Genomic DNA, 14,580 nt, shown 5'->3' with positions numbered 1-14,580 from the left:
ATTTAATCTGTGCTGTACGTGCCCTGGGAATGTGTAATTGTGATGAATGCATGAAATTGTTAAATATTGGGCTGGATTCTCCATTCCTGAGACCAAGTGTTGACGCCGGGGCAGGATTCATGGCCTTCCACGAAAGAAAAACTGGCACCGAACCTGGACCGATTCAGTGACAGTGGAGGGGCTAGCACCGGCGCCACGTGGAACACAATCAATTTCATGAAAAACGGTACAGGATTCACCGGGTCCGTGGTTGACACTCGGGAGTTTGACAAGCTACAGCCGCGTACACACATTACACACTGATCCCAGCCAACTAGATGGCACTGGATGTGCTGGAGCGCACCCATACAGCTGATGGGTCAGCTGGGGCGAGAGGCACCTTGGGGAGTGCCTGGGAGGACACCTACACGACTCGGGCCCTACGTTCACAGTGGGCTATCAGCAGTGTGCGAAGCTGCATGGCTGCCTTTCCATCTGTGGCAATGGTGTTCCGTGCCCATTCACCCCAATCCCACTGCCTACCTTCCGGCCAATCCCTGCTACACCCCCGGACCTGGCTGAAGTCCCGCCAGCCAGAGGCAAAACTGTCAGTAAACTATGTGGATGTTGGACACTCTGGGCAGTATTCTCCGCTCCCGATAAAAATCGGGATGGCCGTCGTGAAATTGGCCGAGCTTCACGACAGCCTCGGGGCCCGCTCCCCGCACCTAATTCACCCCCACCCGGGGGGGCTAGGAGCGGGCCCCTGTCGTTCCCGGCCGCAACCTTGTCGCGCCGGAACTGACGCTTTTCTGATGTCATCCGCACATGCGCGGGTTCCCGGTTCCAACCCGCGCATGCGCGGATGACATCAGCGCGCAGACGGCACGAATCCGCGCATGCGCGGTGTCGTCTTTCTCCTCCGCCGCCCGGCAAGACGTGGCGGCTTGATCTTGCCTGGCAAGGAGGGGAAACAGTGCGTCCGTTTTGGACGCTGGCCCGACGATCGGTGGGCACCGATCGCGGGCCTGTCCCCTCCCGAGCACAGTCGTGGTCCTCCCGTCCAAATCAGGCCCTTAGATGCCCCAAACGGGCATCTGCCGTCCGTTTCACGAATGCAGCGACCAGGTGTGGTTGCTGCCGTGGTGATACAGGCGTGAAGGGCCGGCCACTCGGCCCATCGGGCTTGGAGAATCGCAGTTCGCTGTAAAAAAACGGCGAGCGACGATTATTCCGAGCCGGGAGAGGGGGGGGGGGGGCAGGTCTGTCTGTAGTTTTGCAGTTTGGCACAGGATTTTAATCTGACAAGAGTGGACTTCAGATGGCTCCTGGAAGGTTCCCTCCAAGGTCTTTAGAGTCATAGATGTTTACAGCATGGAAACAGCCCTTTAGCCTAGCTTGTCTATGCCATCCCATTTCTAAGCTAGTCCCACTTGCCTTCATTTGGCCCACATGCCTCTATACCCACCCTGCTCATGTAACTGTTTAACTGCTTTTTAAAGGACAAAATTGTACCCATCTCTAACACTGCCTTGGACAGCGTTCCAGATGTTCACCACCCGCAGTGTGAAGAAATTTTCCCTCTGGTCTTTCATGTATCTCTCACCTCAAACCCATGCCCTCTAGCTCTGGACTCCTCTACCTTTATGAAAAGATGTCGACTATCGACCTCATTATTTTATAGGCCTCTAGAAGATCACCCCTAAGCCTCCTACTCTCCAGGGAAAAAAAGTCTCAGTCTATCCAACCTCTCCTTATAACTCAGACCATCATGTCCTGGTAGCATCCTTGTAAATCTTTCTGCACTCTTTCTAGTTTAACAATATTCTTCCTATAAAAGGGGTGACCAGAACTAAACACAGTATTCCATGTGTGGTCTTACCAATGTCTTGTACAACTTCAACAAGACGTCCCAACTCCTGTATTCAATATTCTGACCAATAAAATCTAGCATGCTGAATGCCTTCTTCACCACCCTGTCCACCTGTGACACCACCTTCAAGGGAGCGATGAACCTGTACTCCTAGGTCTCTTTGTTCTGTAACTTTACCCAACTCCCTACCATTAACGGAGTAGATCCTGCCCTGATTTGATCTACCAAAATGCATCACCTCACATTTATCCAAATTAAACTCCATCTGCTATTCATTGGCCCACTGACCCAATTGGTCAAGAACCTGTTGCAATCTTATATAACCTTCTTCACTGTCCATTATGCCACCAATCTTGGTGCCATCTGCAAACTTACTAACCATGCCTCCTACATTTTCATCCAAATCATGTATTTATATATATGGTGTGCCTCAGGTATCGGTGCTGGGTCCACTGTTATTTGTGATACATATCACAAATAACAGTGGACCCAGCACCGATCCCTGAGGCACACTGGTGGTCACAGGCCTCCAGTTTGAAAAACAATCCTTCACAACCACCCTTTGGCTTCGGTCGCCAAGTCTTTGCACACAGAAAAGCAAGTAAACTGGGTTGTTAACTTGATTTATGTGTTTTTGAACTATATTGGTTTGCTTAATTAGAAGATATATAGCTGCAGGTGTAGGGATCAAGTTTTTCCCCCCTTTGATTTAAGAATTGTTTGAACTGTTAATTGTAAAGCTGTGTTTAAATTAAAGTTTGTCTGAACATAAAATATACCTGGGTTACCATTCCTGGGGCAAAGTATCCTTTCCTCACAGTTTTACACACTTCAAATTGTTGGGTTTCTCATCCGGGATCCTAACATAATGGATGGGCCAGTGTAAAATGAACTATGTCTATTGCTAAACTGTGCTGCACCTTCTCTGGGAGTTTAATATGTTACAGTTATGAGTTTTAAAAGATCCTTATATTTATGGACTGTGTATTTAAATTTAAGGTAAAACTGAAGGGCGATGATGTGAGCAGTTCAGAAGTCTGCCTAACACCAAATCTGGATAATTTGATGTTGGAGATCAAAGGAAGGCTTAAGCTGTTTTACTGGGAAGAAGAAGGTGTAAGGTCTTTATACATGACAATGGCATCAGTCTGTGTGCAACTGTGGAGTCTGAGTCTCATAAGTTCCAAAAAAGTATTGAGAATGTTTGGCTGTAAACAGTTATGCTTTAAACTTTTCATTTAGTTTCAACCTTAAAAGAGAGTTGTGCACGGAGTCGTAAATGGGAGAATAGTATCCTGCGGATCTATCAGGATCTGAGTGTGGATGTGGCCAGGAGAAGAGCGGGGTTAAATCAGGTTTAAAAAAAAAAAAGGTTACGTTTTTAACTATAAACGTTTGCTGTATCTGGTGCGCCTTTCTTTGGGTCACGTATGAGGAGCAACATTTTTATTTTCAGTCGCCCGAGGAAGCGATGGACTTCACTGGTAGGAAAGGACTGGTGGCGGACTGAGGTCTTTGAACTTTGCAGTAGCGCTCATGTTAAAAAAGTTTCTCGTTTTTCGGACGTTATCTGTAATGCCTTCTGTATTGATTTGGGGCTTGTTGCAGAGCTGAGTGAGTTTAAAGTTTAGATTTGCACTGACGGGAGATGGAGGTGTGATTGTTAGATGTTGGATCTTCCGTTTGATCTTTTCTTTGTTTCTCACGTTTTATTTTCGGGCAATTGTATTGGGATTGTTCTGGGATAGTTTTTCTTTTGCATATTTGTGTCCGAGCCTGGGGGGGGGGGGGGGACCAAACTAGCTGGGCGGGCTAGCTCACGGAAGCGCAGTGGGGGGGCGGCAGATCTTATGCTTGTTGAAGGGGTTGGTTTACGTAGTGCTGTTAATGGGGGGGGGGGGGGGGGGGGGGGGGGGGGTGTGTTCTGCTGACGGGGGAGGCACTTTTGCTGTGGAACAGAAAAGAGGTCGGGGGCAGAGGCTGCCTGAGGGCGGGCCGGCGGATACGTGGGGCACGGGCTGGAGACTGGCCTAAGAAAGGTGCTGGCAGATCGGCGAGGGGGGGTGTGGTGGTGGTTTGGGGGGGGGGGAGATAAGCCCCCCCAACCAGGCTGATCACATTAAACGCAAGAGGGCTAAATGGGCTGGTCAAAAGGGCACGCATGTTCGCGCATTTGAGGGGACTGAAGGCAGACGTGGTAATGTTACAGGAAACGCACCTTAGAGCAACTGATCAGATTAGATTAAGGAAGGGATGGGTCAGAGAGGTTTTTCACTCGGGGCTAGACTCTAAGACTAGAGGGGTCGTGATCCTGATTAATAAGCGAGTGTTATTCGAGGCGGGAAGAATAGTTGCGGATGTGGGAGGCCAGTACATTATGGTCAGTGGGAAGCTGGAGGGGCTGCCGGTGATACTAGTGAATGTGTACGTGCCAAATTGAGATGATGTGGAGTTTATAAAAAGAGGATGTTGGGGAAGATCCTGGCCCTGGATTCGCATACAAGTTGGTCATGGGGGGGACTTTAACACACAGTCATCGACCCTGGGCTAGACAGGTCAAGCTCAAGGACACGCAGGGTGCCAGCAATGGCAAAGGAGCTAAAGAGGTTCATGGAGCAAATGTGGGGGGGGGGGGGGGGGGGGGATGGAGATTTGGGTGGCCGAGAGTGAAGGAGTTCTCCTTCTACTCCCATGTGCATAACATGCATTCCCGGATTGACTTTTTAAAATTTTGAACAGGGCTTTACTGACGGGGGTAGTGGACACAGGATATTCGGCGATCACAATCTCGGATCATGCCCCGCACTGGGTTGACCTATACGTTAGTAAGGAGAGTAGCCAGTTCCCCACTGTAGGCTGGAGGTGGTACTTATAGCTGATGAAAAGGTGTGTGGGCAGCTGAGGAAATGTATTCAGAACTATCTGGAAGTTAACGACACGGGTGAAGTTTCGGCAGCGGTGGTCTGGGAGGCATTGAAGGAAGTGGTTAGAGGGGAGCTGATCTCAATACGGGTCCAAAGGGAGAAGAGCAGAGACGGACGGACTGAAGAAGATATTGCAGGTCAACAGGAGGTATGCAGAGACCCCAGAAGCAGGGCTTCTAAGGGAGCGGCGGAGGATACAGACAGAGCTTGGCTTCTTAACTGCAGGGAAAGCGGAGGAGCAGCTGAGGAAGGCGAGGGGGGGGAAAGAGAGAGAGAGAGAGAGAGAGAGAGAGAGAGAGAGAGAGGAGAGAGAGAGAGAGAGAGAGAGAGAGAGAGAGAGAGAGAGAGAGAGAGAGAGAGAGAGAGAAAATCTATGAACATGGAGAGAAGATCAGCAGAATGCTTGCGCAGCAGCTTAGAAAGAGGGAGGCAGCCAGGGAGATAGGGAAAGTAAAGGACGGGGACGGGAACCTGGTCGGAGATTCAGCAGGGGTTAATAAGACGTTCAAGGAGTTTTGCAGCAAGTTGTCTGAGTCGGAACCCCCAGCTGGGCCGGAGGGGACGAGGCACTTTTTAGGGGGGCTGAAGTTCCCAACGGTGGACGGGGGGTTGGTAGAAGGGCTCGGGGCCCCGATCGGATTGGAGGAAATAGCAGAGGGACTGAAGGCCAGGCAGTTGGCTAAAGCACTGGGGCGGGAAGGGTACCAGTGGAGTTTTATAAAAAGTTCTCTGGGATATTGGAGCCGCTGTTGATGAGGACATTCAATGAGGCAAGGGAGCATGGGGTGCTTCCCCGGACGATGTCACAGGCCACTATCTCATTGATCCTGAAGCGGGACAAGGACCCGGAGCTATGCGGGTCCTACAGGCCGATATCCCTACTAAACGTGGACGCCAAACTGTTGGCCAAAATCTTGTCCTCTAGGACTGAAGACTGCGTTCGGACTGGGGTTTAGGGAGGACCAGACGGGATTTGTTACGGGTAGGCAGTTGGCATCCAAAATAAGACGGTTGTTAAATGTGATTATGATGCCCCCAGAAGGTAGGGACGAGGAGGTACTGGTCGCAATGGACGCAGAGAAGGCATTTGATCGGGTGGAATGGGAATATCTGTGGGAGGTACTGGGGCGGTTTGGATTTGGCGGGGCTTCATTGACTGGGTCAGGCTGCTGTATCAGGCTCCTGTTGCGAGCGTACGGACGAACAGGTCAATACCGGACTACTTCAGGCTGCATCGGGGGATGAGACAGGGATGCCCCCTCTCCCCACTGCTGTTTGCACTGGCCATAGAGCCGCTGGCAATTGCGCAGAGAGCCTCAAGGGGCTGGTCTGGGGGGAGTGGAACATGGAGTCTCGATATACGCAGCCGACCAGCTCCTATATGTTTCGGACCCACTAGAAGGGATGGAAGAAATTATGAGGATTCTGGGGGAATTTGGCCGGTTTTCGGGTTATAAACTGAATATGGGGTAAAGTGAGATGTTCGTGATCCAGGCAAGGGGACAGGAGGGGCGATTGGGGGAGCTGCCGTTTAAGGTGGTGGGGGAAGCTTTTGGTACCTAGGCATTCGGGTGGCGCGGGAATGGGAAAGGCTACACAAGTTAAATTTGGCTCGATTAGTAGACCAGATGAAGGACGATTTCCGAAGGTGGGATGCGCTCCCGTTGTCAATAGCTGGGAGGGTGCAGACAGTGAAAATGACGGTCCTCCCGAGATTCCTGTTTGTATTTCAGTGTCTCCCCATCTTTATTCCACGGTCCTTCTTTAAGGTAATCACTGGCTTTGTATGGGCGGGTAAGACCCCGTGAGTAACAAAGGGGATGCCTGAGCAAAGCCAGGGGGAGGGCGCACTGGCGCTGCCAAACTTCAGTAATTACTATTGAGCGGCGAATACAGCCATGATCAGGAAGTGGGTGGTGGGGGCAGGGTCGGTGTGGGAGCGAGTAGAGGCGGCTTCATGCCAGGGCACTAGTTAGTGGGCAATGGTAACGGTGCCTCTGCCGTTCCTGCCGGCACAGTACTCCACCAGCTCCATGGTGGTGACGGCCCCGAGAGTCTGGGGGCAATGGAGGAGACATGTGGGAGCAGAGGAAGCATCGGTTTGGTCTCCAATCTGAAATAATCACCAGTTTGTCCCAGGAAGGCTGGATGGAGGGTACCAGAGATGGCAGAGAGCAGAGATTGAAAGGATGGAAGATATGTTTATAGAGGGGAGCTTTTCTAGCCCGAGGGAGCTGGAGGAGAAATTTGGATTGACGAGAAGAAATGAGTTTAGGTACCTGCAGACGCGGGACTTCCTACGCAGGCAGGTCTCCAGCTTCCTGCTCCTGCCGCCAAGGGAGATACAGGACAGGGTAGTTTCCAGAATGTGGGTGGGAGAAGGGAGGGTTTCGGATATTTACAAAAAACTTATGGGGTCAGAGGAGACCAGACCGAGGAGTTGAAACGCAAGTGAGAAGAGGGGTTAGGAGGAGAGACAGAGGATGGTCTCTGGGCGGATGCGTTGAGTAGAGTCAACGCGTCCACAACATGTGCCAGGCTCAGCCTGATACAGTTCAAGATCGTTAACTGGGCTCACATGACAGTGGCTCGGATGAGCAGGTTCTTTGGGGTAGAAGATAGGCGCGCAAGAGGTGCGGGAGGGTCGGCAAACCATGTCCATATTTTCTGGGCATTACCGAAGCTCAGGGATTCTAGCAGGGGTTTGCAGATGTCATGTCTAATGTTTTGAAAACAAGGGTGCTACCAAGTCCTGCAGGCCAGCAGCACGGTTCGATTCCCGTACCAGCCTCCCCGGACAGGCGCCGGAGTGTGGCGACTAGGGGCTTTTCACAGTAACTTCATTGAAGCCGACTCGTGACAATAAGCGATTTTCATTTTCAAGTCCAGAGGTGGCAATTTCCAGAGTGTAGGAAGACCCGGGAAGAGAAAGAAGCAGACGTTCTAGCCTTTGCTTCCCTGGTAGTCCGGAGACGGATACTGTTAGCTTGGAGGGACCCAAAGCTCCCGACGATGGAGACCTATCTAACTGACATGGCTAGCTTTCACTGTTTGGAGAAAACCAAGTTCGCATTGAGAGCGTCTCTGTTAGGGTCTGCCTGTAGGTGGCAGCCGTTTATCTACTTCTTTGGGGAAAATTAACCATCAGCAGAAGGGAGGTGGAGTTAGTAAAGGTGGGACCTGTCAGGGAGGAAGGGTACTTGTCATGTACATTGTTTATTCTGTTATGATAAAACCATAAATACCTCAATAAAATGTTTATAAAAAAAGTTGTGCTCTCAAGGTTAGCTAATTAGAATTTCTACCTTGATGCAAGGTGCATGTGATTCACGTTGTTTTTCACGTTGTCATGGGGAAGGATGCAGAATGAATCAATGTAAAGATCGGGAAATACATTTTCCAAGAATATCACAGACAGTATTTTGAATGCTAGAATCCGGGATAGAGAGCAGCTGGAGATCAAAATGTCTTTATGATTCACCACCCACAAATATAGGTGGAACCTCATGCTCAGATTGAAAAGGCCAAATTCATGGGGAGTTAAAACAATGCTAGAAGAATCACCTAGCTTGGGCTGGAACCCCTGGGTAAAGGAAACCTCATTGTGAAGGACAGTTCTAAGATTGCAAGTTACCAGGTTGAAAAAAGAAAACAAGAAGAATAAAACCCCTGGGCTAAGCATCACTTTGGACTGATTCTGGGGAAAAGTGAATGTCCACGGAGAGGATAGTGTAAAACATACCGGTGATGTGTTTTTTCAGTTGAGCTAGAAATAAGGAGGGGTGGTACTGATTCCATTTTGTGGTTTAAAGTCTAGTTTGCTTGCAAAGATAATATTTAATGAACAGCACATTTAGTCTCTTGTTACACTGAATTTCTTAAAACTTGAAATCTTGACAATTTATTCTTTCAGCTATTAAGTGGAAGCTTGAATTCATTTTTTAAAAGCCATCAGTCTCCATGGCGATTGTAATAAATGGGACAATGTAAAGGTAGCTTTACTATATTTATGTTGCCATAATCTGCTCCAGGACTGTTTAATAGGAGCTGTGATGGTAGTAGTAACTGCTCACAATATCTCAAATACAAAGTTTTAGAAAATTACTGACCTAGACAGGAAGGTAGTATATTTCACATGTCTGCTCCAAGAAACGATGCACTTACCTGTAGATTGCTCAAGCCATTTGCCCTTCACTCTGTAGCGGACTAGTGCTGGGGGTTTACTTTCAGGTAAATGACAGTCTATGACGCCTGTGCTTCCTTCATCCACTGTAACTACTCGCTGGCTGGGTACCTGGAAATCATTTACACCTAGAAAGACAGTGCAATTAATTGTATTCAGCTTTGGAAATCATTATTTACCATGACGGACTTAATTAACTAACTGAAAGTTGACACAAAACAGCACCTAAAAATACAGCAGCTTCTCTCCTCTTGAACTCTTCCTCAGATAGTGGTAACTTGGTACACTGTCCCAGGCATGCAAAATTACAAACTCAGTCAAGATTATTGGATAGTGCTTCACAATGCCTATTTACAATCATGCAAATGTTTTCTATAAACAGTAAAAGAAAGAAAGTGCACCCCAATAAAGCCATTTTATCCATATACACAGTTCTTGAGCAACCAGTAGCAATAATCAATAAATTTGCCAGCTTTGGCTATTCTGCTGACCAGAATAGCAGGAAGGTAATACAGGGGTTAAAAGTTCCACTCATTTTTCTGATGCACTAAGAATCACAAAAATGTGATTGATTTTCCACCAAATTAACCTTCCCTCGCCTCCTAGGATTTAAAATCAAAAGATCTACTGATTTGGCAAAACCTCGGCTGATAGGTCTGACATCACATCATCTGCCTTTTGCTTTATTTCTAACTACACTCCTCTTGTTATACAGAAGGACGTTACTAAAGTGCATCAGCATCTGTTGATATGTGCTACAAGACAGTCAACACAAAAGAATACAATTTTAACATGCTGACATCATGGTGTCAAACGCTATTTTTCTTATTTTGTTTTGGCGAGAGGGATAACTGGTTTCAAGGTATGTCTGATTTCCTGCCATGTCTTTCATCTAAGTGCAGAATGTCAGATTACAGAGTTACCCCCTATATTTAATCACACAAAAGTTAGGGTAAATGAACTGCTTTGTATGGCACCAAGCCACGAAGGTCTTATTTGCTCCCGGGCGCTATACAATTTACTGATCTCATCTAAGGGGATGCTGATGAACTGGAGTATAAATGGCTAGAAAGGAAGAATTGGCCAAAGTTTATGCTCTTGATTGCGAAGTAAAAGTCTTCCCTAACTCCCCATCCAGTTACAAAGTAAATATATATGCAAGTGCCAGGTGAAACGGATTAGCCTCGAAACTCCACTGTTTGAGTGCTCAGCCAACACGCAAACACACTGTTTAGACTTGGAAAAAAAAAATGGCTGCATGGATGAGTTCCATGATCCTCACCTCAGATCCTTAATAAATCAATGCCTTGAGAATGTGATGGAGGGAGTGGTTGGGGGGTGGAGTAGGACAAAAAGAAATCGTAACTGGAAAATAAACCATAGAATTGAGACATATTTATTGTTCTATTAAATCAGGTGTGTGGTTTTTGATTTCTCATTGCTCGGTGGGGAGGGGGGGGGGGAAGAGAGAGAGAGAGAGAGAGAGAGAGAGAGAGAGACAGACAGAGAGAGAAAGAAAAAAAGAGAAGAGACATGGAGGCAAAAGATAGGAAGAATGTTCCAAGGTTTGTCCTGCTCACAGTCTATGAAAATGCAGCCTTTTAGTTAATCAGAGTTTCTATTGCGACATAGCTTGCATTTTCTTTGGACTTGGGATAGGAGAAGACTTTATATCGAGCTAAGATTTTACTTCCAACATACCAGCCCAAGATTATACAGAAATAGGGCAGCACGGTGGCGCAGTGGGTTAGCCCTGCTGCCTCACAGCGCTGAGGTCCCAGGTTCAATCCCGGCTCTGGGTCACTGTCCGTGTGGAGTTTGCACATTCTCCCTGTGTTTGTGTGGGTTTCGCCCCCACAACCCAAAAATGTGCAGGCTAGGTGGATTGGCCATGCTAAATTGCCCCTTAATTGGAAAAAATGAATTGGGCACTCTAAATTTTAAAAAAATTATACAGAATAGTTAGGAATTTTACACGACCAAGCTACGCCTTTAAACGTGCTTCACTTTGCCCTCCTTATTTTAATCAATAAACTCCTGCATTCTTTATTAATACTTTCAGTGCACTCAGGTCAAACTAATAGAGGAGAAGAGATGCTTACATTTACTGTAGGTCCCAGTTATGCAGCCTGCCTGTGTGGTCTGGTTAAGAAAGAGTGAGGGGAATTAAGATTCCATTACAGTCTTTATATGGCTGTGAAACTCTTTCCAGAAGGCTGGTTCCTCAATGGAATAAATTTTAACAGAAAAAAAAAAAAAACAGGTTTCTCGCAAATCATTTTGGACAGGAATATCGATTTCAAATGTACACAGTCACGCTCGCCCTTCATCAGATAGGGAACATTTCCTTCAGTGCTCTGCTCAATAGGTCATTCTTCAGCATGTCTCAAGTCCAGACCAGATCTGCTCACAGGATGAAATATCTCCAAACGCTCTTCGAAGAAACAGCTAGCAAGTTGCTGAAATTCAGCACATTTCCTTTTTCTTCCCTGCCGTTCCCAACTATTTGCTGAGGTAAGACACACACAGTTGCTGCCTATTCAGAATAGGCTGTATGAAGATGCAATCATAGCCAAGCCACTCTATGGCCAAGGGAATGAGAAAAGGCTGCAGTGAGGTGGATGGGATTAAAAAATAACAAGTAATTTCCAGGTTTACTGTCAAGCACCTAAATTGAATGGTTAGAGATAACATTAGCAACGATATGGAAAGAATCCAACTTGAAAAGATATACTACATGGGTTTAGGCAAAATAAAAGGAAAAATAGTTTTGGTTTAGAAACCAGAGTGAAATGACAGCAAGGCGGCGCAGTGGTAGCACTGGGACTGCGGTGCTGAGGACCGGAGTTCGAATCCCGGCCCTGGGCCACTATCCGTGTGGAGTTTGTGCATTCTCCCAGTGTCTGCGTGGGTTTCACCCCCACAACCCAAAGATGTGCTGGTTAGGTGGTCTGGCCATGCTAAATTGTCCCTTAATTGGAAAAAAATAATTGGGTACTCTAAATTTATTTTAAAAAAGAAACCGGAGTGAAGCAACATGGTCTTTAGTTGTAGTTGCGTAAACATAAAACTAAAAGTTCATGGAAAATAGTCAGTTCCACATCATAATTTTCCATCATGTGCTCGGAGTGGGCAAAGCTCCAAACCAGGGCTACGCAATACAAGATCAGGGATAGTCCCATTTGACCCTGGCTTTTAAGTAACTGCTGGATTACTGCTCCAACTTTCCCGCCTTCTTTCCTATATATTGACTCACGTTCGAACATGGTCGCATGGGTGCAGAGAGTCTTCAGTATCACAACCAACCATTAACTGCAGAATGGGCAAATCATGGCAAAAGAAGCTCAACCCAAGTAAATGTAAGGTTATTACATTTTGGTATGAAGAATAGGGAGGTCACTTATTACTTGGGCAGTGCAAGTCCAGTTGAGTTAGATAAGCAAAGGAATCTCAGAGTATAAATAAACCAACCACTGAAAGTCATGTCACAGGTTAGCAAGCAACAGCCTCAAGGGGCTGGACCTGGGTGGGGAGAGTTGGGCATGGAGCACACAGTCTTGTTCTACGCAGACGACCTGCTTCTGTATGTATCGGACGAACTAGAGGGGATGGAAGAAATCGTGAGGATTTGGGGACAGGGTGGCTGGCGCTGCCAAGTTTTAGTAACTATTACTGGGCAGTGAATGTAGCCATTACCAGGAAGTGGGTGGTGGGGGAGTGGTCGGCATGGGAGCGTATGGAGGCGGCTTCATGCAAGGGTACCAGTCTGGGGGCATTGATAACTGTACCTCAGCCGTTCCCGCCGGCACGGTACTCCACCAGCCCCATGGTGGTGCCGGCCCAGAGAGTCTGGGGGCAATGGAGGAGACATGTGGGAGCATCGGTCTGGTCCCCAATCTGTAATAATCATCGGTTTGCCCCGGGAAGTATGGATGGGGGGGTTCCGGATATGGCGGAGAGCAGGGATTGAGAGGATGGGGGATATGTTTATAGAGGGGAGCTTTCCGAGTATGAGGGCGCTGGAGGAGAAGTTTAGGTTGGTGAGGGGAAACAAATTCAGGTATCTGCAGGTGCGGGGCATCCTACGTAAACAGGTGTCAACCTTCCCGCTCCTACCTCTAAGGGGATTCAGGACAGGGTAGTTTCCAGAGGGTGGGTAGGAGAAGGGAGCGTCTCGGACATTTACAAGGAACTTATGGGGTCAGAGGAGACGCAGACCGAGGCGCTGTAGCGCAAGTGGGAGGAGGAGCTGGGAGGAGAGATAGAGGATGGTCTATGGGCGGATGCGCGAGTAGAGTCAATGCATCCGCAACATGTGCCAGGCTCAGCCCGATACAATTCAAGGTCGTTCATCGGACTCACATGACAGTAGCCTGGATGAGCAGATACTTTGGGGTGGAAGACAGGTGTGCAAAATGTGTAGGAGGACCAGCGAACCATGTCCACATATTCTGGGCATGTCCAAAGCTTCGGGGATTTTGGCAGGGGTTTGCAGATGTCACGTCCACGGTATTAAAAACAAGGGTGTCACTGAGTCCAGAGGTGGCAATTTTCGGGGTGTCGGAAGACCCGGGAATCCAGGAGGAGAAAGAGGCAGATGATCTAGCCTTTGCTTCCCGGGAGACAGATACTATTAGCTTGGAGGGACTCAAAGCCCTCGAATCGGAGACCTGGCTATCAGACATGGCTTGAGAAAATCAAGTTTGCTTCGAGAGGGTCACTGTTGGGGTTCGCCCGGAGGTGGCAAGCATTCATCAACTTCTTCGCGGAAAATTAATCGAAAACCAAACTATAAATAAATGCCTATAAACATGTGCCTCGCCCATATTGGGGAATGTAAAATATGTATGCCGGCTAAAGGGGGCGGCCACAATTGTTATAATGAAGATGCTTACCTGTAAATATACATGTTAATTTTTGCGCGTTTTTTTTCTCTAATAATTTGTAATATGTTGTATATAAAATATGAAAACTCAATAAAAAACATTTTTAAAAAATAAAATAAAATGTTTATTAAAGAAAAAGAAATGCAAGCAACACAGGATCAGAGGTGAGGTAGCAAGATGGATATAGAACTTGGTTACAGAAGGCATAGGGTAGCAATAGAAGGGTGCTTTTCTGAATGGAAGGTTGTGACTCGTGGTGTTCCACAAGGATCTGTGTTGGGGCCTTTGTTGTTTGTAGTATACATTCTGATTTGGAGGAAAATGTAGCTGGACTGATTAGTAAGTTCACAGATGACACCAAGGTTGGTGGAGTGGCAGAGAGTGTTGAGGATTGTCAGAGGATACAGCAGGACATAGATAGGTTGCAACCTTGGGCAAAAAAATCGAAAATTGAGTTTCATCCAGACAAATATGTGAGGTAATGCATTTTGATAGGTCTAACATAGAGGGGAAATATACAGTAAATGGCAAAACTCTTCGAAATATAAAAAGTCAGAGAGATCTGGGCATACAGGTCCACAGATCTTTGAAAGTGGCAACACAAGTGGACACGGTAGCCAAGAAAGCATATGGAATGCTTGCCCTCACTGGACAGGGCATCGAACATAAAAATTGGCAGGTCTTGCTACAGTTGTATAGAACCTTGGTACGGCTGCACTTGGAATATTGCGCACA

At 47.4% G+C, this 14,580-nt stretch overlaps 1 protein-coding gene across 4 annotated transcripts in view; it reads right to left on the bottom strand.

Moving 5' to 3' along the window:
• Nucleotides 1–14,580, bottom strand: part of cdon (cell adhesion associated, oncogene regulated) — a 223,234-nt gene that overhangs the window by 77,717 nt on the left and 130,937 nt on the right. For all 4 annotated transcript variants that reach the window (XM_038779247.1, XM_038779246.1, XM_038779244.1 and 1 more), the window contains one exon: nt 8,941–9,087. In XM_038779247.1, the coding sequence (XP_038635175.1) occupies nt 8,941–9,087 (147 nt within the window). The remainder of the gene's footprint in view (nt 1–8,940; nt 9,088–14,580) is intronic.

This window comes from Scyliorhinus canicula, chromosome 19 (assembly GCF_902713615.1).
Source record: "Scyliorhinus canicula chromosome 19, sScyCan1.1, whole genome shotgun sequence".
Lineage (NCBI taxonomy): Eukaryota > Metazoa > Chordata > Chondrichthyes > Carcharhiniformes > Scyliorhinidae > Scyliorhinus > Scyliorhinus canicula.
Note: the sequence above shows the minus strand (reverse complement) of the source record. Positions and strands in the feature narration are given on the sequence as shown.